We start from the raw sequence: 24,502 nt of genomic DNA on the forward strand, positions 1-24,502 counted from the left end.
TATTCCGCTGCAGCCTTGTAAGTTTATTTCTTTCAAATGTCCATTCAATTTTGTTTTGAAATATTTCATCATCTGCTCTTCCACCACAAGTTTAGGCAGTGTTGTCCAGGTCATTACCACTCACTGCATGAAATGTTCTTCATCCTGCTTGTACTATTTTCTTGCTTTTAAACCTTAAATTTGTCCTGTCGTCTCTGTACCATTGACTTTCTCAACCTCCCAGAACTTTGCACACCTCTACAAAATCTCTCTCCAATCATTTTGATCAAAACAGAAAACCTAGTCTTGAACCTAAAATCCCTAATTCCCGGAACTATTGAGTAAATCTCGTCAGTATATTCTCTGGACCATTGCACGTTTTTAGAATGTTTATAGCGTAGATCCGGATCATTTGACTGATTTGTCTGTGCTGGCTGTTGAGGGAGCAGTTCACAAGTGCTACACTGCCCCTGCCTCCATCATGTCGTTAATGGCCCTCCCATTATTGGGAACAATTTTATTCTACTCTGCAAGGAAAAGAAGCCTGAATTTCTCCAATCTATCTACAAAACTACAGTTCCTCATCCTTGGGACTATTCTTGTAAATCACCTCTGCACATTCTCTAATGCCTTAATGTCTTTCATGAAGAGTGATGACCAGAACTGGATACTCTCTTCCATTTATGGCCTTCCGGCTCTTTATAATATACAGTAATTTCTGTAATATGGGAAACATAAACCAATTTGCACACAGCAAGCTGCTACAAACAGTAATATGCTAATGACCTGGTAATCTGATGATATTAATTAGGGAATGAATATTGACCAGGGCACTGAGAATCATATCCTTTCTCCTATTCAAAATAACTTGATCGGATCTTTGACATAAATTTCACAGAGGGAGAGATAGGGAAAAAGAAATAACAGAATTACTAATTAATTGAGTGAGTTCAGTGACAAATAGATGCAGGGTAAGTGAATATGAAGTCAACCAATTGGATGTTAAAAATAATTAAACTTTTATAGTGAAAAGCTAGAAACAGTGGGGGTCCAATGAGACTTGGAGCCCAGGTAGATATGATCATGAATAGATGCAGGAAAAGCTTTGATACTGTAATTCAAAAAAAGGTAATGGAACACCCTCCTTGCTCTAGCAAACTTTAAAGTGTAGAAGTCATGCTTCAGCCATGCAAAGACCACAGCCTCATGGCAGCAGAGAAGACTGAATCCACTCCGAAGCCAATACAGAGTAGATTGACTATTTTAAACAAGATTGAATACCACTGATGAGAAAATGAACTGGATTAGTCACGTAATTACTGTGGCTACTAGAGGATGTCAAAAGCTGGGAATGTGGTGTCATTTAGGTCCCCAGCGGACACCTCAATGTTTTCTTCAAAAATGCTTGTTTGAAATTGATGTGCCAAGTTTCAATATGCGTATGTTCACCTCCCATGTAGTAATACTCATCAGATGAGAGCCACTACTAGTTGTGCTGACCATTGTCTTTCCTCATGCAGATGCCATTACAGTAACAATTAGTTCAATCTGTGATCATATTATATCTGAAATTTCTCACCCGTCTATCCACTAGTACACCCAAGATGTCTCCCACGCAAGGACTAAAGCATTAAAAGCTTGTAAAAACTCAACATGTAAATCTTTCAGCAATTATCATAACAGGTCATTCAGATTAAGTCACTATAATTTCTTGGAAATTGCTTTTCTAAAGAAAGAGTCTTGGTACCTCAAAGAAAAGCAAATCGCCTTCACAGAAATGAAACACTGAACTGCAAAAACCCATTTAGCTATACTTTAGAAGCTAAGTTTTCAAAGCATAATCATATATTATAAACCTTCATCACACCTCCCTGCAAAAATAGTGAAAATATATTTTTAAGAATCATCATTACTTCTTATCAACATTTCCTTGCAATTTCTATTTTAAGTTGACAGCAATAATATGTTTGCACAGAACACATAAGGACTTCCATACAATCATTCCACACAAGTCATTTTGATCATGGCATTTTGTTCTTCCACATTCTTTTGACAAATAACATTGTCTCTTCCTCCCACATCATTTATTTTCCAAATTACATGGCGGTAGATTAAACTCCAACAAAACCAGTTCAGAATTTGATTACAAAATTGTTCAAGTTGCTTCAAGAATCATTGTCTATAAATCAGAGTCTGCAGTGTTCCTGGAGTGTAAACTTCAAAATGTTGTTGCGCTAGTGCTAGCTTCCATGTCTTTGGTTCCACTATTGAACATTGATGTTGACATGACTTCAGTGCTGTGGAGCTAGCTGACTGTTCAATTCCCCATCTTATCCTGCTGTAACAGTACTCTACCAGCACCAACATCATTATCATCAACAGTCACTTTTAAAGGCTTAGTATAATTTGGAGCTGCTAAAAACAATGTGGTAATCAGTCCACCTTTCAAGTTGTGAAAAAAACATTCTGTCCTACAAATGCCCATTCAATGCAACACACATGCTTTGGTTAGTTTTTCTCAAACATAGACCGTAAATCAGAAATGCAATCTCTTAAGATGTTGTTATTTTTCTACAGTTACTTTAGATTTCAGATGCCTCATGTTTGTATATCAGGTTGAAAAGAACTGAATTCTGCAGACTTATAAAGCACATCCCCAGTAGCAGACGGTACAAGGGAATTCCTTTACTCTAAACATTAGGACATTCTTAAACTCTAAACGTAGGGTTTAAAGTTTGATGCCATTATTGCAATGCTGCTTGAGATTTTGAATAATAGTTTGGACGGATTGTTTTATTCTGTAGCTACAGATTATTTGTTTGAATATGTGTGACATAGAAACAGATCAAGGTCAAAATTTTATGTCTTTGAATAAGTCTGTTTCTTGTTCTAAAAAATGAGCTAACTTTCCATTGCCACTTTTGCTGTAACTATGTCTAAAGAGATTTGCAGCAAATCAGGTTGAAACATTAGTAATTATTAATAGGTACTGATGCTCACTCAGAGTATTAGTTTGGGGTCCTATCCAATCTATTAAAACTCTGCTGAATGTTCCTCAACGTTAGTCAGAATTAAAGGTACCGGTTTAATTGATGGGGTTCGTCACTATCTGACCTGTTTGGCTTTCTGGCAAAATTTAACCATGTTTTTAAACAATTCTAGTCAATAAAGATGTGTCAGTAATTTAGCCTTCGTTGTCCTCGAAACTAAGTGACTTGCCATTAAAATTTTGTGAGCCAATTATGGAATTCTAATAAGATACTCAGATCAAGTAACTATCTGATGGACTACCATATATTATTCATTAGCTGGTATTTGAGCTGGTCTCCACTTATTAATGCTTTGTCTAAAATAATCAAAGTAATAACTCCCAGATAATGGTTCTGATTTAATTTATAGGCAGGCTGATTAATACAAGTTAGCTGACATTTCGGGTAGGGACCCTTCTTCTTTTCTGAAGAAGGGTCCTGACCCAAAACATCAGGTTTCCTTCCCCCCTGATGCTGCCTGGCCTGCTGTGTTCCTCCAGCGCCACACAGTGTTATCTCTGACTCCAGCATTGGCAGTTCTTACTATCTCTGATTAATACAAGTTTCTTAATTAAGAATCCATCTAGTGAATTTCTGTTAAAGAAGATAGGCTAAAATGTTAGCCTCATTCTGTTTTCCTTCCTTCTTTATACTTGAGTTTTCAACAATAGTGTCAGGTAAATGAATCCGATCCCATTTTCATAGAATTAAACAAGAAGAGGAAGAGCCTGTGAACCTGAGATCCAGTCACAACATCGTCAGGAAACAATCCACAGTGCTCCTCATGTAGCATCTCGGTTTCTTTAATTTCCACTGGTTGCTAACACTCTCTTTGAGGGACTGCAGTTTTTGAACCAACCAGAAAATCCCCAAAATAAAAATCTGTTTCCTCTGTGGGGATTTGTTGCACTATTTTGAAAGTGTGAATTTAACCCTTTATTTCCTCTTAGACTAGACTGTGTTGCTTGCATTTAAAATAAAAGTCAAGATTATACCAACCATGGTCATGTTCTCTAGAATTTAAGAAGTTAAGGAATTATTTGATTGCGATATAATGTAATTATAAGGAACAAAGCAAGCAAATAGAATGTATTTCTGCAAAGTGTGTAGTCAATGTCAAACACCATAGTCTATACATTGTAGCCAGTCCTTTCAAAAGTAAAGTAAGAAACTACTCCTAAGCCAAATATAGTAGTTTTCAAGTTATTTTTTGCATATGACAATTGTTTTTGGTTCAATTGTTAATTATAAATCTGATATTTATGCTTTTCTTAACCATTACATATACTGAGCACATTTGGGTGCGAGGACTTTGATCATGTGATCATGATTTCACTAAACATCAGAACAGGTTTTAGGAGTGAAAAGACCTGTTGTTCCTATGAGCCGTGACGTGAATAATTGTCATCTTCATGTGTTTTTTTTTACTATTTCTGTTTCTTTGTTTTTAGGATTTTAGTTGTAATAAATTTGTCCATTGCTTAACTAACTTTTGATAGTGATGCTGAATCTCCAGATCATTATTGACCACTGTTACCCACAATTTTGGAAGCAAAATGGTTATCAACATGGAAGCAACGTCAGAGCAGGCTCGAGGGTCTGAATGGCTGCTTCCTTTTCTATTTCTGATGGACATTAGGACTGCATTTCTACAAATCTTATAGAATCTATGCATGCAAGCAAAATGTTCTTCTTTAGATTTTGGGAGCTGTGTAAGATCTGCTTTGAGAAACTACAATCTGAGTAAGCCATCCATAAAAATGGAGAATGTTCAAGACATCGGATCTTATGAGTCAGCACCAGGAGTTGGGAATGTATTCCTTTTTTTTATTTGAAGTTCTCTTTATGCTATAAGCTGTTTACTTTGATAACAATAAGTTGGTCACTATTTCAAAACAAATTGAAACATAGGTTGTCAAATGATTCACCAATATTATAACCATTTTTAAAAATATTTTGCAGTATTGTGTGCTGATTCTGGAACTGCTTTAATGGTTAAGAGAATGCATGAACAGTGTAGGGTTGCTGTCAATGTGGGGGAAAAAAAACGAACCTTTGGTGAAGATACAATGCAATTAATTAAAAATGTATATAGAATGCTGACATGCAGAGGTTTTACAGTGATCTGCACATTTGTTCATTTTCATTTTAGTCTCTCTTCAAGATATTACTATGAGGAAAGCTTTTCGAAGCTCTACTGTTCAAGATCAGCAACTGTTCGACCGCAAATCATTGCCCATTCCGTTGCTGGAAACTTACAGCATGTGTGAGAAGCCCCCACCTCTGAACATCCTTTCTGCATACAGGTTAGAAAAACTTCTGGATCTTTCAAGAAAATTAAATGCTAACATTGCAAGACTTTGAAAACAAAAGATAACTTTTGCCATAGTTCTGAATGAGTAGTGTCTTAAAGCTCTAATATGGGTTGTAAAAGAGGTTCAAGTGAACAGACTATCCTGGATAGTGAGCTACAGTTGGTTATATTCACTGGAAAGAGAAAAGACTTTCTTTTTTAGAGTTGTTTTTTTTTGTTGCTTTCTGAAGATTTTTTCCACAGTTGATTGCCATTTGGAGTATTTTGATTAACAGATAAAAATTGAATGCAAACACTTTGAAATGTTTTTCAAAACAGCAGAGTAATGGACAGCGGATTAAGTCACAGCAATAAGGGACAGCGTCAAAGTAGTCTGGTATTGAAAGAGATTTTTTTTCATATGCTTATTTCCACTGAATTTTGGATATGCAATTCATCCCACTGGGAAGAAATCACTGAGCAAGTGTGTTCTGTAGAGGCTCCATTATGGTCATGTGAGAATCTAACCTTCCAATTCCACACTTACAAAAGCTCTACAAGAAACCTGCCTCTATTCATTTTCTACTTTCAATAGTGGGGTCTGCAATGTGGATTACCAACTGTCATCTTGCCTCAATACTTCTAGCTTTTAAGTCAGGAGATTCAAAATCTAATTCACAATTGAACTAATTGAGTGCTAAACCTCCCATATAGCACTGAAGACTGCTATATTATCAGATATGCTGTCCTTTTCATTAAATAGGTCTGTGTTACTTTGATCCATTATCAAAGAGGAGCAGAGTGTTCTTTCTAAGCCACAGAAAATACACTTTGACATGTGACTATTGACTGAGACTGTTTACTTCCTTTCTCCCCAAGGTGAATGTTTTCAAAGTTTATGTTTTGAGAAAATTCAATTTTCTGGCTTCATACATCCTCCCATAGGATATTTACCCTTGAACCTTGGATTAATTCCCTTACATGTGTGGTTAAAAAATGAACTCACTAAAACACGGTCTGTGGGCATTGACCACAATCTATCTTGTGGCTGCCATTAAGCACTTTTTTTTGTTTTCAATATCTTAGATGCGATCAGCCTTTGGTGTACACTTGCATATTACTCAAAGAGCAAAGAATAGTACAGCACAGGAACAGGCCCCTCAGCCCACCCTCATTGACACACACTGCCTTTCTGAACTAAAAATCTTTTCCCTCTACACGGTCCACATCCCTCCATTCCCTACTTCTTTATATATAAATATATATAAAAATATATATTAAAAAAAAGTGTGTGTGTGTGTGTGTGTGTGTGTCTCTCTCTCTCTCTCTCTCGCGCACGCACACGCACACACACTTCCAGGCACGGCCACCCTCTCTACGAAAAAAAATTACCTGTCCCATCTCTTTTAACCAATCCCAATTTCCCTTAAACCTGTGTCCCCTAATAATTGACATTTCAACTCTGAAGAAAAAGACTCTGACTATCCGTTCCATCAGTGCCTCTCATAATTTTGTAAACTTCTATCAGGTCGCATCTGATCCTTCAATGTTCAGGTGAAAACAAACCAACTTTGTCCAATCTCACCTCATAACTAAGAGATAATGGGAATTGCAGTTGCTGGAGAATCTGAGATAACAAAGTGTGGAGCTGGATGTACACAGCAGCATCTTAGGAGCACAAAAGCTGACGTTTCGGGCCTAGACCCTTCACCAGAAAGACTTTTCTGATGAAGGGTCTAGGCCCGAAACGTCAGCTTTTCTGCTCTTGAGATGCTGCTTGGCCTGCTGTGTTCATCCAGCTCCACACTTTATCTCACCTCACAACAAATATCCTTCAAATCAGTTAACATCCCCAGCAATTTCCTCACATGCCTCCTTCAGAATTCTGGGATAGATCCTATCAGATCCTGAGGACTTGTCGACCTTAATACTTTTTAAACACACAACACCATCATCTTTTTTGTGTTGACATGCCCCTGAAACTCACTACTCACTGTGTCCTTCACTCTTGTGAATACTGATGTGAATTATTCATGGATGTACCCCTTGCCTTGCTACGTTCTTGCTCTTGTATATGTATAAAACGCCTTGAGATTTTCCTTAATCCTGTTTGCCAAAGATATTTCATGGCCCCTTTATAGTCGTATTAATGCCTCCTTTGAGTTCATTCCTGCTATCTTTTATTCTTAGAAGGCTCTGTCTGTCTTCAGTTTCTTAAACCTTACAGAGTAAAACAGGATCTTGATCAGATGGGCCAATGGGCCAAGGAGTGGCAGTTGGAGTTTAATTTAGCTAATTGTGAGGTGCTGCATTTTGGAAAGGCAAATCCGGGCAGGACTTATACACTTAATGGTAAGTTGCTGGGGAATGTTGCTGAACAAAGAGACCTTGGAGTGCAGGTTTATAATTTCTTGAAAGTGGAGTCACAGGTAGACAGGATAGTGAAGAAGGCATTTGGTATGCTTGCCTTTATTGGTCAGTGCATTGAGTATAGGAGTTGGGAGGTCATGTTGCGGCTATACAGGCTACTATTGGAATACTGCATTCAATTCTGGTCTCCTTGCTATAGGAAGGATGTTGTGAAACTTGAAAGGGCTCAGAAAAGATTTACAAGAATGTTGCCAGAGTTAAAGCATTGAGGAAGAGGCTGATTAGCATGGGGCTATTTTCCCCTGGAGCATTAGAGGCTGAGGGATGACCTTATAGATATTTATAAAATCATGAGGGGCATGGATATGATAAACAGACAAGGTGTTTCCCCTGGGCTTGGGATAATTCAAAACCAGAGGGCATAGGTTTAAGATGAGAGGGGATAGATTTAAAAGGGATGTAAAGGGCAACATTTTCATGCAGAAAGTGGCAGATGTATGAAATGAGCTGCCAAAGGAAGTGGTGGACGCTGGTACAATTACAACATTTTAAAAGGCATCTGGATGGACATGTGAATAGGAAGGGTTGAGGGACATTGGCCAAATGCTGGCAAATAGCACTAGATTAATAGGGTAGCTGGTGGACATGAACAAGTTGGACCCAAGGGTCTGTTTCCATACTCTACATCTCTATGACTCTACGACCAGGTTAGGAGACATTTTAATGTAGTTTCTAATGCATAGCAAGGTACTGTGTGTTAGAAATTCATACGTTTTGAGAGGTATGGAAGCAACTCCTGTATTCCCTAAAGGGTTCCAAGAAATGGATTTGTAGTAAGACTAACCACTTCTTGAAGTGGAGTAAATTTATCCTCCTCCATTTTGCTTGAATGTAATGAATTGACAAAATAACTTGAATCCCTATATTAGGTGGCATATTTGCCCCTGTAGACAGAATTTTGGTTATAATGTTAATTAAAATTATATCAATATTTACATATTTTGCTGTACTTTTGCTGAGAGGAGAGATCATGTTCTGTAGATTTGTTTGCGTGTGCGATTTCAGTACTCAAGATCTTCAGCCTAATTTAAGACTGATTCCTTTGGAAATAGTGCAAATACTTGCACAGATAAATGTATAAGGTGCAAAATAGAAACAAGCAATTTGATCCAGCTGTCCATACAAATACTTCATACACTCTCTCTTTTCATATCCTTTTCCCTTCATCCACCATTCAAATCAGAACTTCAACATTGACTTAGTTTCTGCCTGGATCACTAGCCTTATAAGTGAATTACAAAGACTCATTAATCTCCCTAAAGGGATTTGTGTTGTTTAAAGTTAATTTTGTGTCTTGAGACCCTATTTCTGGATCTCTCAACTACTTGAAACTGTCTGATTCTGTGTGCCCTGTCCAATGGTTATTCATGTTTTTAAGTGCCATTGTATTAATTTATAATTTGCAATACTCTACTTAAAATAACAAAGTTTTCATGTTTAGATTTCTGAAGGTCAGAAGGCATTCTAAAGCCTCAATAACCTTACTGTTTTAGAATTAACCATGCTTCCAGTTTTGGATCACATCACATGTAACTTTCAAGACCAGTCCTTTATGTCAGTTTGCAACTGATTTTTGTACACGATCAAAGCTGAATTTTGTGGCCATCACAACCAACTTTTATCCATTCTGTAAATTCTGTCTGTAATGCTACTTCCTCAATCCCCTTCTAATAATTTTAAATAGTTTACTATCCTTCCCTTAAACCCATAGCCCTTAGTATTTCAGTTATTTTGCAGAGCATGGGCATCTCTGGTAAAACCAGCCTTGATTGCCAATCACTAACTTCCCTTAGTAAGGTGGTTGTGAGCCGCAGCCTTGAATGCAGCTAAATGACTTTTTGATAAGTGTGGAGCTGGTGGAACACAGCATGGCCAGGCAGCATCAGAGGAGCAGGAAAATTGACGTTTCTGTTCGGGACCCCTCTTCAGAAATGATCCCCAGAAATGGTCCTGACCCAAAACGTCAACTTTCCTGCTCCTCTAATGCTGCCTGTTCTGTGTTCCTCCAGCATCACGCTGTTATTGCTGACTCCAGCATTGGCAGTTCTTGCTATCTTTAACTGGCTTATTGTGCTATTTGAGAGGGCTGTTAAAAGTCGACCATATTGCTGTCGGCCAGCATATAGGCAAGACTGAGTATGGATGACTGATTTCCTATGCTGAAACCTGTTTTGAAAAAAAAAATTGCATTCACCAATGGACTTTTTTTTGTAGCTCTCTGGTAGCTTTGTAGTCACTAATATAAATAACAAATTTTTATTCTAGATAACTGCATTTAAAACCATAGCTGACATGATAGGACTGGAGTCCCCATCTTCAAGTCATTGGTGTAATAATATAACCAAACTAATGTAACTTGATTCATAATCTTCCAAATAGTTCATTGTCAAAGGCTTTCCTAAGTTTCCTGTATATTTCTCTCTTTGACTATGTCTTGTCAAGTAGTTCCATGAAGATTATTGAACATGATTGCCCTTTCAAAATTAGCACTGACAAGCTCTTAGTAGTTTTGCATTTCTGTGCAAAGTTATGTCGTCCCTAACTAAAGATACCACACTTATCAATCGCAGAAGTTAAACTAACCGATCAATAATTACGCAAATTGGTTCCTTATGTTTTTCAAAGAATGTGTATTCCTTTGATCATGCTTCAGTTCTCAGGCACCAATTCCCAAGCTTCTCTATTCTTAATTATCTTTATTTCAGTAGTTTAGCAGTAAGGAGTGATGTTATCTTGGAAGGATTATCAAGTAAGACTATATGGTAGATGTTAAGAACATAAAAAGGGACAAACTAGCTTTTGAGTGTGCACAGTAGGCTTCCAATCAGGAAGACATAGAGGATCAAATATGTAATCAAATTTCAGAAAAGTGCAAGAATAAAAAAACAGCAATGATAGGAAATTTTAACTAAATATTAATTGGGATAGTTTTAGTATGCAAGGTAGGGAAGAAATAAAATTCATAATTTGCATCCAGAACGTTTTTAGCCAGTACATAAAAAATCTGTCAAGGGGTGGGGATGGTTCTGGACCCAATATTTGGAAATGAGCCAGAGCTAGTGAAAGGCATGAGCGTTGGGCAGCGTTTGGTGATAGTAACAATAACCCAGTTATATTTATGATAGTTATGAAAAAGAATATGGATGGATCAAGAATAAAAGTTCTAAATTGTGAAAATGTTAGTTTTACTAAAATAACTTACGATTTGGCCCAGTTGAACTCTGAGCAGATAAAACTGTGTCAGAGCAGTGAGAGGCATTCAACGAGGAGATTGTGAAGGTACAGTGCAAATATGACCCCATAAAGGCAAAAACTGGGACTAACACCAGAAAACTCCAGATGGCAATGGGTATAAAGGTTAAGTTTAAGAAAACAAGAATAGCTAATGGCAGATGTTGACAGCTCAATACTACATAGTCCCTACAGGAGTATAAAAAGTGCAAAGGGAACTTAAAAAGAGAATTTAGCAATGGGAAGAGAATGCATGGGAAAACACTGGTGAGCAAAATTAAGAAAGAGTTTTTAAAAAATATGTATTGAACAAGACAATAACCAAGGAAATTGTAGTGCCTATTAGGCACTGTAAAGGTAATCTGAGTGGACAAGAAAGTCATGAGGATAGTCCTTTTCCTTTATGCATTCACAGGATATGGGCATTGCTGGTTAGGCAGCATTTATTGTCCATCCCTAATTGCCCAGAGGGCAGTTCAGAGTCAACCACGTTGCATGAGTCAGGAGCCACATATAGGCCAGATCAGGTAAGGATGGCAGTTTCCTTCCCTACCTTAATTAATATGTTGGTTGGTCTTCGCAATGGAAAAGGATGATGCAAGCTTAGACATCAAGATGGAAGATGCTGAAATATTTTTTAACAGTTAACACAGAAGACGTACTAGCAACTTTATCAGCCTTCCTGAGGAGATGTATCCCAGGTTATTGAGGGAGGCAGTAGAGGATAGATCAGGGATGCTGGCAGTTAGTTTTAGATCCTCGGTGGCTTCAGATGAGTTCGAGGACTAGAGGAATGCTAATGTTATCCCATTATTAAAAAAGGGGGGAAGGATGGACCAGGAATTAGCAGGGCAGTCAGTGTAATCCCAGTGGTTGGGAAGCTATCAAAAAGAATTCTGAGGGGTGCAGTATATCCAGGATTAATCAGGAACAGTCAACATGAATTTGTTAAGAGAAGGTCGTATTTGGCAAATATTGATCTGAATTTTTTTGAAGAGGTAGCTAGGAGTGTTAATGAGGGCAATGTATTTGTTTTGGTCTTTATGGCCTTTCGCAAGATTTTTGATAAGGTATCTCAGGGCACTGATAAAGAAAGTAAGAGCACATAGGATCTAAGGGCAAGTAGCATTTTGGATCCAAAATTCTCCAGTCAGTGATGCCTATTTCCCATGACTAAATAAAACAAGGCAAGAAGCAGTGGAGGGATTTTCGGGAGACTGGGAGTCTATTTCCAGTGGGGGTGTGCCGGGTTCATTCCTTACTGTTTTTGGTGTACATGAATGATTTAGACTTCAATATAATAAGTATCACTAAAATGTTTGCAGATGACAAAAAATTGCTTAGGTGATAAATCATCAGGAGGGTGGTCAGAAACTGGAGGAGGATATCAATCAACTGGTCACCTGGGCAGAGCAGTCGCAAATAGAATTCAACTCAGTAAAGTGTGAAGTAATGAACTTGGGGAGGGCTAACAACCTGAGGGATTATGAGATAACCAAGTGTTGAGCTGCAACAACACAGCAGGCCAGGCAGTATCAGAGGAACAAGAAAGTTGACTTTTCGGGTTGGGACCCTGCTTCAGAAATGGGGAGAGGAAGGGAGCACAGAAATAGAGAGAGACAGGGGTGGGGCTGGAGAAAGTAGGTGGAATGGTGATAGATAAGTGCAGGTAGGGAGTGATGGTCAGTGAGGTAGGAGGAGCAGATAGGTGGCAGAGAAGATCGACAGGTTGTGTCAGATCAAGGAAGCAGTGATGAGAAGACAGGTTGGTCATGGGATGAGGCCAGGGGTGGGAAGATTTTAAAGCTGATGAAAGCCATGTTTAGGCCATCGGCAGAAGGCTCCTGAGGTGGAATATGAGATGCTGCCCCTCTAGTTTGCGGATGGTATCATTATGACAACAGACGCAGGCAGGATGGATATGTCACCCAGGGAGTGGGAAGGGGAATTAAAGTGGTTTCTGACAGGAAGGTGTTCTTGTTTGTTACAAACAGTGCAGATGCTGTACACAGTGGTCTCTGAGTCTCCACTTGGTCTCACCGATGTAGAGAAGGTGACATTGGGAGCAGAAGATACAGGAGACCAAGTTGACAGATGTGCAGGTGAACCCCTGTCTGGTGTGAAAAGTTTGTTTTGTGCCTTCAATAGAAGTGAATGGGGAGGTGCAGGGGAAGGAGTAGACCTTCCTGTGGGTGCAGGGAAAGTTGCCAGGGGTGGTGGGGTCAGTGGGGAATGTGGAGTGGACAAGGAGTTGCGGAGAGAATGGTCCCTATGAAAGACAGATAGGGGTGGGACGGGAAATATCTCTTTGATTGTGGGGTCTGTAGGTGGTGGAAGCGGTGGAGAATGATATGTTGGATGCGGAGGTTGGTGGAGTGATATGTGACAAGTGAGATTCTGTCTTTATTTTTGTTGGTGGGAGGGAATATGAGGGCAGAAGTGAAGGAAACATGAGATGCATTTGAAGGCAATTTTAATCACCAGAGGAGGGAAGTTATGATCCTTGAAACAGGAGCAAATCTGGGGTGTGTGCAAGTGGAATGCTCCATCTTGGGAGCAGATGCTGCAGAGGTGGAGGAATTGGGAGTAGGGGGTGACATTCTTGCAGGCAGGTGGGTGAGTGAAGGTGTAGTCTAGGTAGTTGTGTGGGAGTCGGTGGGCTTGAAATAGATGTCAGTTTTGAGGTGGCCACCAGAGATGGAGACAGATATCCAGGAAGGAGAGGGAGGTATCGGAGATGGTCCTGGTGAACTCGAGGTTGTAGCAAAAGGTGTTAGTAAAGTTGATGAACTGTTCAAGCTCCTTGTGGAAGCACAAAGCAGCGCTGATACATTCATAAATATAGCAGGCGAAGAGGGGGAGGATAGTGCCAGTTTAGCAATAGAAGAGAGACTGTTCCACATATCCAATGAAGAGACAGGCATAGCATGGGGTCATGCAGGTTCCCACGGCCACCCCATTAGTTTGTAGGAAGTGGGAGGAGTTGAAGGAGAAGTTGTCAGGGGTAAGGACATGTTCAGTTAAGTGGATGAGGGTGTTGGTAGAGGGGGACGAGTTGGGCCTGCAGGAGAGAAAGAAACAGAGGGCTTTTAGGCCATCCATGTGGGGGATACAAGTGTAGAGGGATTGGATATCCAGTGACAAGATGAGGTGTTGGGAGCCAGGGAACTGGAGGGTGTGGGTGGACTCCTGGATGTAAGTGAGAAGTTCCTGGACCAGGGGGAGAAAACAGAGTCAAGGTAAGCAGAGATAAGTTCAGTGGGGCAGGAGTAGGTAGAGATAATGGGTCAACTGGGGCAATCAGTTTGTGGATTTTGGGAAGGAGATAGAAACAGGCGGTGGGGTTTAGGGAATGATCAGTTTTGAGGGTCTTGGTGGGAGGTAACCTGAGGTGATGAGGTTATGAATGATTTGAGAGATGATGTTTTGGTGGTGAGGGGTGGGGTCATGATCGAGGGAGCGGTAGGAGAGGTGCCAGAGTTGGCGCCTGGCCTCAGCGATGTAAAAGTCTGTGTGCCATACCACTACTGTGCCTCCATTATCTGCGGGTTTGATAGTGAAGTTAGGGTTGGAACAGAGGGCTGCACATTCTATGGGGGAGAGGTCGGAGTGAGAGAGAGGGGCGGAGGGGTTGAGGCAATCGATATCATGACAGCAGTTGGAAATGAGGTTGATGGAGGGTAGAGGGCCGTGGGGTGGTGTCCAGGAGGATTAGTTAATTTGGAGGTGGGAGGAGGAGCCTGTAGAGGATGTATTAGACTTGCTGTTAAAGAAATAGGCACGAAGGCGGGGGCACTGGAAGAAGTGTTCAACATCCAAACGTGAAAGGAATTCTTTGCATGAGCGCAGGGGAATGAAGGTGAGCCCTTTGCTGAGGACACCCCCTCCGACTCCCTGGTCTACATGTCCATCCTGGGCCTCCAGTGTCACAATGACGCCACCCGCAAACTGGAGGAGCAACAATTTATATTTCACCACAGGAGCCTGCAGCCCAATAGCCTAAACATGGAATTTGTCAGCTTTTAAAGTCTCCCCACCCCCAGCCTCAACCCCACCTCTTTGACCTGGCACAAACAGCCCATCTTCTGTCCCACCTATCTGCCCCCTTCACCTCAATGACCAATCCCCATCACTCCCTACATGCACTCATCTGTCACCATCCCACCTACCTACCCCAGCCCCACTCCTCCTCTTTCTATTTATTTCTGAGCCCCCTTCCCCCTCCCCATTTCTGAAGAAGAGCACCAACCTGAAACATCACCTTTCCTGTATTTCCGCTGCTTGGCCTACTGTGTTCCTCCAGGGCCACACTTTGTTATCGCTGACTCCAACAGGTGCAGTTCTTGCTATCTCCAAACTAAAGGATGCTACTATGGATGGTAGTACCCAAGAAATTACTGAAGATCAGAGACCCTAGGGGTACATATCCAAAGATCCCTGAAGGTAGGTTGGCAAATAGATAAGATGGTTCAGAAGGCAAATGGAACAGGAACATCAGAACTAGGAGCAAGAGTAGGCCATCTGGCCCCTCGAACTTGCCCCGCCATTTAATAAGATCATGGCCGATCTTTTTAAGACTCGGCTCCATTTACCTGCCCACTCACCATAACCCTTAATCCCTTTACTGTTCAAAAATTTATCTAGCCTTGCCTTAAAAACATTCAGTGAGGGTAGCTTCAACCGCTTCACTGGGCAGGGAATTCCACGGATTCACAACCCTTTGGGTGAAGAAGTTCCTCCTGACCTCAGTCCTACATCTGCTTCCCTTTTTTGAGGCAATGCCCTCTAATCCTAGTTTCACCTGCTAGTGGAAACAACTTCCCTGCCTCCACCTTATCTATTCCCTTCATAATCTTATATGTTTCTATAAGATCTCCCCTCATTCTTCTGAATTCCAATGAGTATGATCCCAGTCTACTCAGTCTCTCTTCATAATCCAACCCACTCAACTCTGGAATCAACCGAGTGAATCTCCTCTGCACCTCCTCTAGTGCTAGTATTTCTCTGTTCAATACTGTCTTTATTATTGGTACTTAAAAAGTTAACCAGATGAGATGAATCCAAGGGTTTTAATGGAAGTGACAAGAGAAATTAGAGAGGCAATAGCCATAATATTCCAGTCTTCCCTGAAATTGAGGGATGTACCAGAAGACTGGAGAATTGCCAACATTATGGCCCTGTTCAAAAAAGGTTGTGAGGAAATCCTGAGCAATTACAGACCAGTTTAATGTTAGCGTGAAACAATTATTTGCGTTAGAATTAGCAGTCACATAGGGGGGAAAAAAGGGTTGATTTTGAAAAAGATTGGTTAAGATAAATGTAGGTCCCTTACAGTCAGTAATAGGGCAAATTATGATGGGGAACAAAGAGGTGCCAGCCAAATTAAACTCGTACTTTGTCCCAAAAATGTTCAGCTACGTTGAGTTTAGTGAGAGGGAGAAACTGAAGGAAATCCGTATTAGTAGGGAAATGGTGTTGGGGAAATTGATGGGATTTAAGGCCAATAAATCTTCCAGTCCCAATAATTTACATCCTTGACTACTTAAGAAATTGGCCCTAAAACTAGTGGCTGCATCGCCGGTCATCTTTCAAGGGTCTGTACTCTGGAATCATTCCTATATATTTGGCCAGGGGGTTGGTGATCAGTAATATAAACCCCACTATTTTATATTATCCTGATATTGGTCCTGGGGAGGATGCTAGGTGCGAGAAAATTTAATTGCAGACCACTTGGAAAACAGTAACAGGATCAAATAAAGTCATGGAAATTTTCAAGGCTGTTAACGTGTCGGGTTGTAGAAGGGGAATGAGTGGATGTAGTTGAATCGGACTTTCAGGAGCTTTTGATAAAGTCCCAAAAAAATAATTTGGTATGTAAGAGTAAAGTAGATTGAGGATTGTGTACTGACGGGAATAAAGAACTGGTTATCAGACAAGAAACAAAGAAAGGGAACGAATGAGAAAACTAAACGTGATAGCTCTAAGTTTGCTGATGAGACAAAGTTGGGTAAGAGTTTGAACTCCAAGGAGGATGCAGAGGTGCTTCAGTGAGTTTTGGACAAATTGAATGAGAGGTCAGTGATGTACTTTTATCGAAGGGTAGATAATCTACTATGGCAGAAAACCATAGTGGTGAATTTTGCACACAATGAGGTTTGACAAACAATGAAATGCTGGAGTGGCTGATTTCGTTTTCAATAATATTCATTGAAAGTGAAGAAATTGTTTTAACATCTAACCTGAAAGAGGGCACCTCTGCCAGTGTATGTTTGCTGAATTGTCTGTTCCTGTCAGCTGTTGTAGCACAGTGGTAGGATCCTCGCCTCAGAATCAGAAGCCCCACTTCAGAGCTTCACCATACAACCCTGCATTGGAGTATCAAGAACAGATTAAGTGATTGTTGCACTGTCAGAGGGATTATTCTTGTAATGGATAAAACTGAGGCCCTTTTTGTTCCTTGGATGGTTGCAAATGTGCATTATCCAAAAAAATGCAGTGGACCTCCACCTATCATTGTGGCCAATATTTACTGCTCCACTAGATAATCCACAAAAACAGGCAGTCTAGATTGTATCTCATTCCTGCTTTTGGGGCTGATTAAGTGTAAATTGGAGTGATGTGTGTAATTTGAGCATTTCATAACAGAAGGGACATTTAGGACCATACAGAATAAGTTCACCAGAAAGCTACCAAGGATAGGAAACAATTTTAGAGGAAAGAAGGGATACTGGCACGATTTCCTACGAGCAGAAAAGGCAAAAGAAACTTTAAAAATTTTAGAGCTTTGGGAGTAAGTAGGAAAGAACTATTTTCTTTGACTATTTGTGTTCTTCAAATTTACTTGCCCTTTGCCAGCCCAACTGTGGATGTTATCCCAATCTTGTGGCATCTGAACGTGGACTGCTTTGGTATCTGAAGAGTCACGAATAGCACTGAACTTTGTGCAAACATGAGCAAATATCCCCACTTCTGACCTTATGATGGAGGAAAGGTCATTGATGAAGCAGCTGAAGATGGTCAGGCTGAGGACAGTATCCTGAGAAACTCATGTAGAGATGTCCTGGACCTGCGAGGACTGACTTCTAAAACCACAACTATCTTCCCACGTACCAAGTGCGACTCCAACCAGCAGAGAGTTTGCACCCCCCTGCCTCCCAAACTTTGGGATTGCAGCTTTGCTCAGGCTCCTTGATACCACACTTGCTCGAATGTGGCCTTGCTTGATGTTAAGGGTCCTCACTCTCACCTGACCTCTGGAATTCAGCTCTGCTGTCCCTGTTTGAACCAAGGCTGTAATAAGGTCAGGAGGTGAGTGGCCCTGGCGGTACCCAAACTGGGTGCCACTGAGCAAGTTATTGCTGAGCAGTTGCTGCTTGATAGCACTGTTGATGACATCTTCCATAACTTTACTGATCGAGAGTAGACTGATGGGGCGATCATTAGCTGGGTTTAATTTGTCCTACTTTTGTGTACAGGACAGATGTGGGCAATTTTCCATGTTGTTGGGTAAATACCAATGTTATAACTGTAGTGGAACAGCTTGGCTAGGGAAGTGGCAAGTTCTGGAACAGGAATCTTTTCTATTGTTGCCAGAATGATTGTAGAGTCCTTAGCCTTTGCAGTATCAGGTGGCTCCAAAAGTTTCTTGATATCACATGGAGAGAATCAAATTTGCTGAAGATTCGAATCTGTAATGCTGGAGGCCGCTGGAAGAGACCAAGATGGATCATTGGGGGATATGCCAGGCCATGAGGTTGCGGATTGTGCTGGAGTTCAGTTCTGCTATTTTTGACTCATGGCGCCTCATGAATGCATAGTCTATTCAAAGTCTGTCCCATTTAGCACAGTGATAGTGCCTCATAACACAACGGAAGAGTATTCTCAATGTGAAAGCGGAACTTTGTCTCCACAAGACTGTGCAGTCCTCACTCTTACCGATTACTATCATGGACAGATGGATCTGCAGTTGGCAGATTGGTAAGGATGAGATCAAGTATGTTTCTCCCTCTTGTTGGTTCTCTCACCACCTGTCATAGCCCCAAGGCTAGCAGCTATGTCCTATAGCACCTGACCAGCCCAGTCAGTGGTGTTGGATGTTGAAATCTCCCACCCATTGTATGTTTTGCGCTTTTGCCACCCTCAGTGCTTCCTCTAAATGTTATTCAATATTTAAGAGTACTGATACATCAGCTGATGAAGGACAGTACATGGTAATCAGCAGGCGTTTTCTTGCCTATGTTTAACCTGAAGCCAGGAGATTTCATTGGGTCTGGGGTCAATGGATAGAACTTCAAGGGCGTGATAATGTCAGCCTCTTGCTTGATGAGTCTGTGAGACAGCTTTCCCAATTTTGGCACTAGACCCCAGATGTTAATCAGGTGGATTTTGCAGGGTCAACAGGGCTGTTTTTACTCAGTGATAATGGGAACTGCAGATGCTGGAGAATCCAAGATAACAAAGTGTGGAGCTGGAAGAACACAGCAGGCCAAGCAGCATCTCAGGAGCACAAAAGCTGACGTTTCGGGCCTAGACTCTTCATCAGAGAGGCTCTCTGATGAAGGGTCTAGGCCCGAAACGTCAGCTTTTGTGCTCCTGAGATGCTGCTTGGCCTGCTGTGTTCTTCCAGCTCCACACTTTGTTATCCAGGCCTCTTTTTACTGTTGTCTTTTCTGGTGCCTAGGTCAATGCCAGATGGTCCTTCCATTTTAATTTCATTGTTGAGTCTTCAGAGCAACTCATATAATTGAGTGGCTTGCTAGGCAATTTCAGAGGTCATTTGAGAGTCAATCACATTGCAGTGGATCTGGAGTCACATGTAGGCCAGAACAGGTGAGGATGACCGATTTACTTCCCCGAAGGGCATGAGTGAGCCAGATAGGTTTTTCCAACAGTTGACAGATCATCAGTAGATTCTTAATTCCAGATTTTTTTAAATTAAATTCACATTCGACCATCTGCCATGGCAGGATTTGAATCTGGCTGAGGATGTTACTGACTAGGCCAGCGTTTGTTGCTCATCCTTATTGTGTAGAGAGCAGTTACGAGGCAACCACATTGTTGTGGGTCTGGATTCACATGCAGGCCAGACCAGGTAAGGATGGCAGTTTCCTTCCCTAGTTTTTTCCTGACAATTGGTCATTATTAGATTCTTAATTCCAAGTGTTATTGAATTTGAATCCCATCTTCCATGGTGGATTCAAACCCCAAAACATTACCTGGATCTCTAGATTAATAATCCAGCAATAATACCACTAGGCCGTCATGTCCCGCAGGCTAACAGAAAACCCTGATCAGATTTCAATATCTAACAAGAACTACTGTGTTACAAATAAATCAGTTCTAACCGTAGGTACACTAAATATGAAATAACAAATTAGAATTCTGTAACTTACACCCTATCCCTTAAATCCCTACACACGTGCAGAGACACATCGACAAACAAAGAAACCTAATGTTATGGTGGAGGAAAGAATAAATTTAGGGGAAATATAGTTCAAAAGCACCAGTCCACAGTATTCAGTAAAATGACTTTTTGTTTCTTCTGACTTCTTGTGGTATCGCATCTTCTTTGTTCCATGTCACTTTTTCATTGAAGGCAGAGGGCACTTAGCACACTCACCATTCAGTCTCCCAGTCACTGGTTAGCAGCAACAGCTTAATGCAAATGGTAAGAGAAAAGAGCTGGTTAACTTACAATTCTGGTAAAGGTTCCAGGTGAGACAGCATTTCATTTGATTTTATTTTCAATGTAGTCTACTGTATTTTTTGCTCACGGTCTCCCTTACATTGGTTTGACAAATTGCAGGTTGGGTGACTGCTTTATACAACACCTCTGCTTTGTCAATAAGAATGATCCCAACTCCCCAGTTGCTTGCCATTTCACGATCCCACACAAGTATTTTCATCCTGGCCTGCTGCATTTCTCTGGCAAAACTCAAAGCGAGCTAAAGGAAAAGTAACTACTTTTCCACAGATACTTTACAGCCTCTGGGACTCAATATTGAGCTCCACAACTTCAGAGAATGACATCTTTCCTCAATTTGAATTACATCCATTGAACCCTATTCCTGACTCTCTAGTTCACTTTGCTGTCAGCAAGACAGTCAGGGAGAAGGTTCAATGGACCCATTTTCTCTCTTCCCACTATTAGCACTGGCTTGTCTTTTTCTCTGGGTGCACTCACCATCAATTTCATTTGTTCCTCTCCGAATCTGCCAGTAGCATAAAAACCATTTTGTGTCCTCTTTCAGTTCCGCAGAAGAGTCATATCAGACCTGAAGCTCAAAAATTAACCCTGTTTTTCTCTCTCTATAGATGCTCCTGAGGTTTTCTGACATTTTCACCTTTATTTCCTATTTCCTGCATTCACAGTAATTATTTTTGGCCTTTTTAGAGTCTAGATCCCATCTGCTGATTGGCTTCTGGGCAGGTGAACAGTGTGGGTGAATAATCAGTTGTCATGCTGAGCACCCTCAATGCTCAGAACTGTTCCTAACTGAAAAAATGATCAACAGACTGTCTCTGGGTAAAATTGCCCTGAATGCACACCCATGATGCCAATGAGTCCAGCATCATCCCCACTGCTTGAACAAGGCAACAGTTGTAATCTGCTCTGAATTAGTTCTTCCTTGGTTTAAAGCAATTTCCTTTTCTGATTTTGGCCCCCAATCCAAATATAAACATTATAGTTTTAAAAATTGACCTTTACAGAGTTTTTATGGGAAACTGAGATATTACAATACTATACTGGAAAGTGCTTTTTCATGATTCAAGATCAAAAGTGCATTTGGGCAGTATAGCAGGAACTTTATTTTGTACTTATTCCATATAAAATCTCATGTAGCAATGCTTGCAGTTCACATTGGATGGTATTAAGTTCCCATTTCCAGAAAGACCCAGATCTAAGCTGCATCATATACAGAAAATTGAGCAGTTCTAAAAACTTAAGCATTTTTAGTAAACATAACTTTTTTTTGAAAGTTTAATTTTTTTTTACCAATGCTAGATTGAAATGTAAAATACATCTATTTAAATTGATGGTTTTCAGAACCAAAAATCATTTTGGTCAAACTACAGCCACTTACAGACAATGGATGTGAGTTTGCTCGCTGAGCTGGAAGGTTCGTTTTCAGACGTTTTGTCACGATTCAAGCATGGCATTCCAACCGGAACTCCATCAACAAACACATTGACTCCAAATCAATCTACCATCCCCTGAGAAAAAGAACAGGAAATGACATCGCCAATGCAGGAAATGACATCACCAACCCAAGGAAACCTAACCAGATAACTAGAAAGCGGGACATAACACCAGCGCTTCGTCGGAGGCTCACTGATGATGTTACCTAGAATGGTGACGAAATGTCTGAAAACAAACCTTCCAGCTCAGCGAGCAAACTCGCATCCAGAACCTCAACCTGAGCTACAAATCTTCTCAAAACTCACTTACAAACAATGTTAACAGAAGCTTTGAAATCAGTCTGTTAACTTGTGGATTGAACCTGGCATTTTAGTAAATAGTGTTGTTTATTTATCATCGATTTAAAAATGTACCTTCCACTTATCGGTCCTCAGTGTATTTCATAGATCAACCCCTATTTATTTATCAAACCTGTGGATTTAGATCATTTTTATCTTCCTGGTTTCCTGCCCTTTCAAATTCGTGTGCCTTTGAGTTCCAGCATTTCTCGCCCTTCGAGCCATGTTTTTGTTGGTGATCAGATCGTACATATCTATCTATTGAAGCTGTCAGTACTTCCATTTTATTATGAATCTTATGAGCATTATACAGAGTCTTTATATTTGTCTTTTTACCGTCTTTGCAACATATAGTCTTTTCTGGTAGCACACTTCTTTATGTGCTGTGCCCCTTCCTGCCATGCTCTCATTTATAATTTCCTTGAATGCTAACTTGCTTTTTTTCAAAATCTTGTCCTCTCTCTTTAGTTTACAATAGCCCAGGCTATTGAGTGAGGCAAGAGAGTAAATAGTGGGGGCACTGGTAATAGTTTTCAATTCCTCTCTGGCCACAGAAAAGGTGTCAGAGGACTACAGGACAGCCAATGTGATACCTTTAGGGAGGAATGTATAAACCACAAAACTACAGGTTAGTCAGTCTAAGCTTGTTGGAGCAACTATTAGAAGCGATTCTGAGGGACATAATGAGTCTGCACTTTGAAAGGCAGAGATGAAGGAAAATCAGCATGCTTTCGTTAGAAGAACGTTATTTCCGACCAACTTAAATGAATTTTTTGAAGATGTGACATTGTCTACTTGGATTCCAGCAAGGCTTTTGACAAGGTCCCGCACGAGAGGCTGATAGTGAAGCTATGAGCCCGTGGAATCCAAAGAAATTTGGCTAATTGGATCCAGAATTGTCTGAGTGGCAGGAAGCGGAGGGTAATGTTTATGGGGTGTTTTTGTGACTGGAGGCAGGTGGATCACTGTTGGGATCCATGCTGTTCATATATAAAAAGCAGTTTGACTTGAATGCAGGAAGATTGATCAGTAAGTTCACGAGTGATATAAAAATTGGTGGGGTGACAAATAGTGAGGAGGATAACCTTACATTACTAGAGGTATAGACAGGCTGGTCAGATAATTGATCCGTGACAAATGGAATTTAATTCCGATAAATGTGAGGTGATGTTACTTGACCAGCATAAACAAGGGCAAGGGAGTACATAATGAGTGGTACAATCCTGGCAATAACCAAGGATTACAGAGACCTTGGTGTGCATTTCTAGTAGTCCATTAAGGTAGTGAAGCAAGTAAATACAGTGGTTAAGAAAGGAATATGCAATACTTCCATTTGTTAGCTGAGTTTAAGCACAGGGAGATTATGGTGGAACTGTATAATATGTTGTTTGGGCCACAGTTAGAATATTGTGTACATTTCTGGAATCCACATTTTTGGATGACTCTCTAATATCCTCCCTTTGCTCCGTTATTTAGATTAAAGCCCTCTGGACAGCCCTAGCAATGTGACTTGCCAGAATATGTGACCGACAATTGTTTGGATGCATCCTGTCCCAATGTACAGTTCTGACTCACCAACACTGATGCCATGAATCAAAGCCTATTTCTCCAAGAATTGTTTAACCATGCATAAATTATAGTGGCACAGTGGCTCAGTGGTTAGCACTTCTGCGTCACAGCACCAGGGACCCAGGTTCAATTCCAGCCTTCAGCGACTGTGCAGAGTTTGCACGTTCTCCCCATGTCTGCGTGGATTTCCACTGGGTGCTCTGGTTTTCTCCCACAGCCTAAAGATGTGCAAGTTAGGTGAATTTACCATGGTAAATTGCCCATAGGGATGTGTAGATTGGTGGGTTATAGGGGGATGAGTGAGGTTCGATGTGGACTTGTCGGGCCGAAGGGCCTGTTTCCACACTGTAGGGATTCTATGAACGTATCTAGTTTTGTTTATCCTGTACCAATTTTCTTGTGACTTAGGTAATGATCTTAAGATTACAATTTGAGGTCTGCTTTTTACTTTATCTCCTAGCTGCTCATTCTCCCTCATCAGAGCCTCTTTCCT

General features: G+C 40.7%; 1 protein-coding gene across 3 annotated transcripts in view; it reads left to right on the plus strand.

Annotated features, from left to right (window-relative positions):
• Nucleotides 1-24,502, plus strand: part of wasf1 (WASP family member 1) — a 109,328-nt gene that overhangs the window by 70,129 nt on the left and 14,697 nt on the right. For all 3 annotated transcript variants that reach the window (XM_048530523.2, XM_059645224.1, XM_048530522.2), the window contains exon 4: nt 5,161-5,314. In XM_048530523.2, the coding sequence (XP_048386480.1) occupies nt 5,161-5,314 (154 nt within the window). The remainder of the gene's footprint in view (nt 1-5,160; nt 5,315-24,502) is intronic.

Source organism: Stegostoma tigrinum, chromosome 4, assembly GCF_030684315.1.
Source record: "Stegostoma tigrinum isolate sSteTig4 chromosome 4, sSteTig4.hap1, whole genome shotgun sequence".
In the NCBI taxonomy this organism is placed as follows: Eukaryota; Metazoa; Chordata; class Chondrichthyes; order Orectolobiformes; family Stegostomatidae; genus Stegostoma; species Stegostoma tigrinum.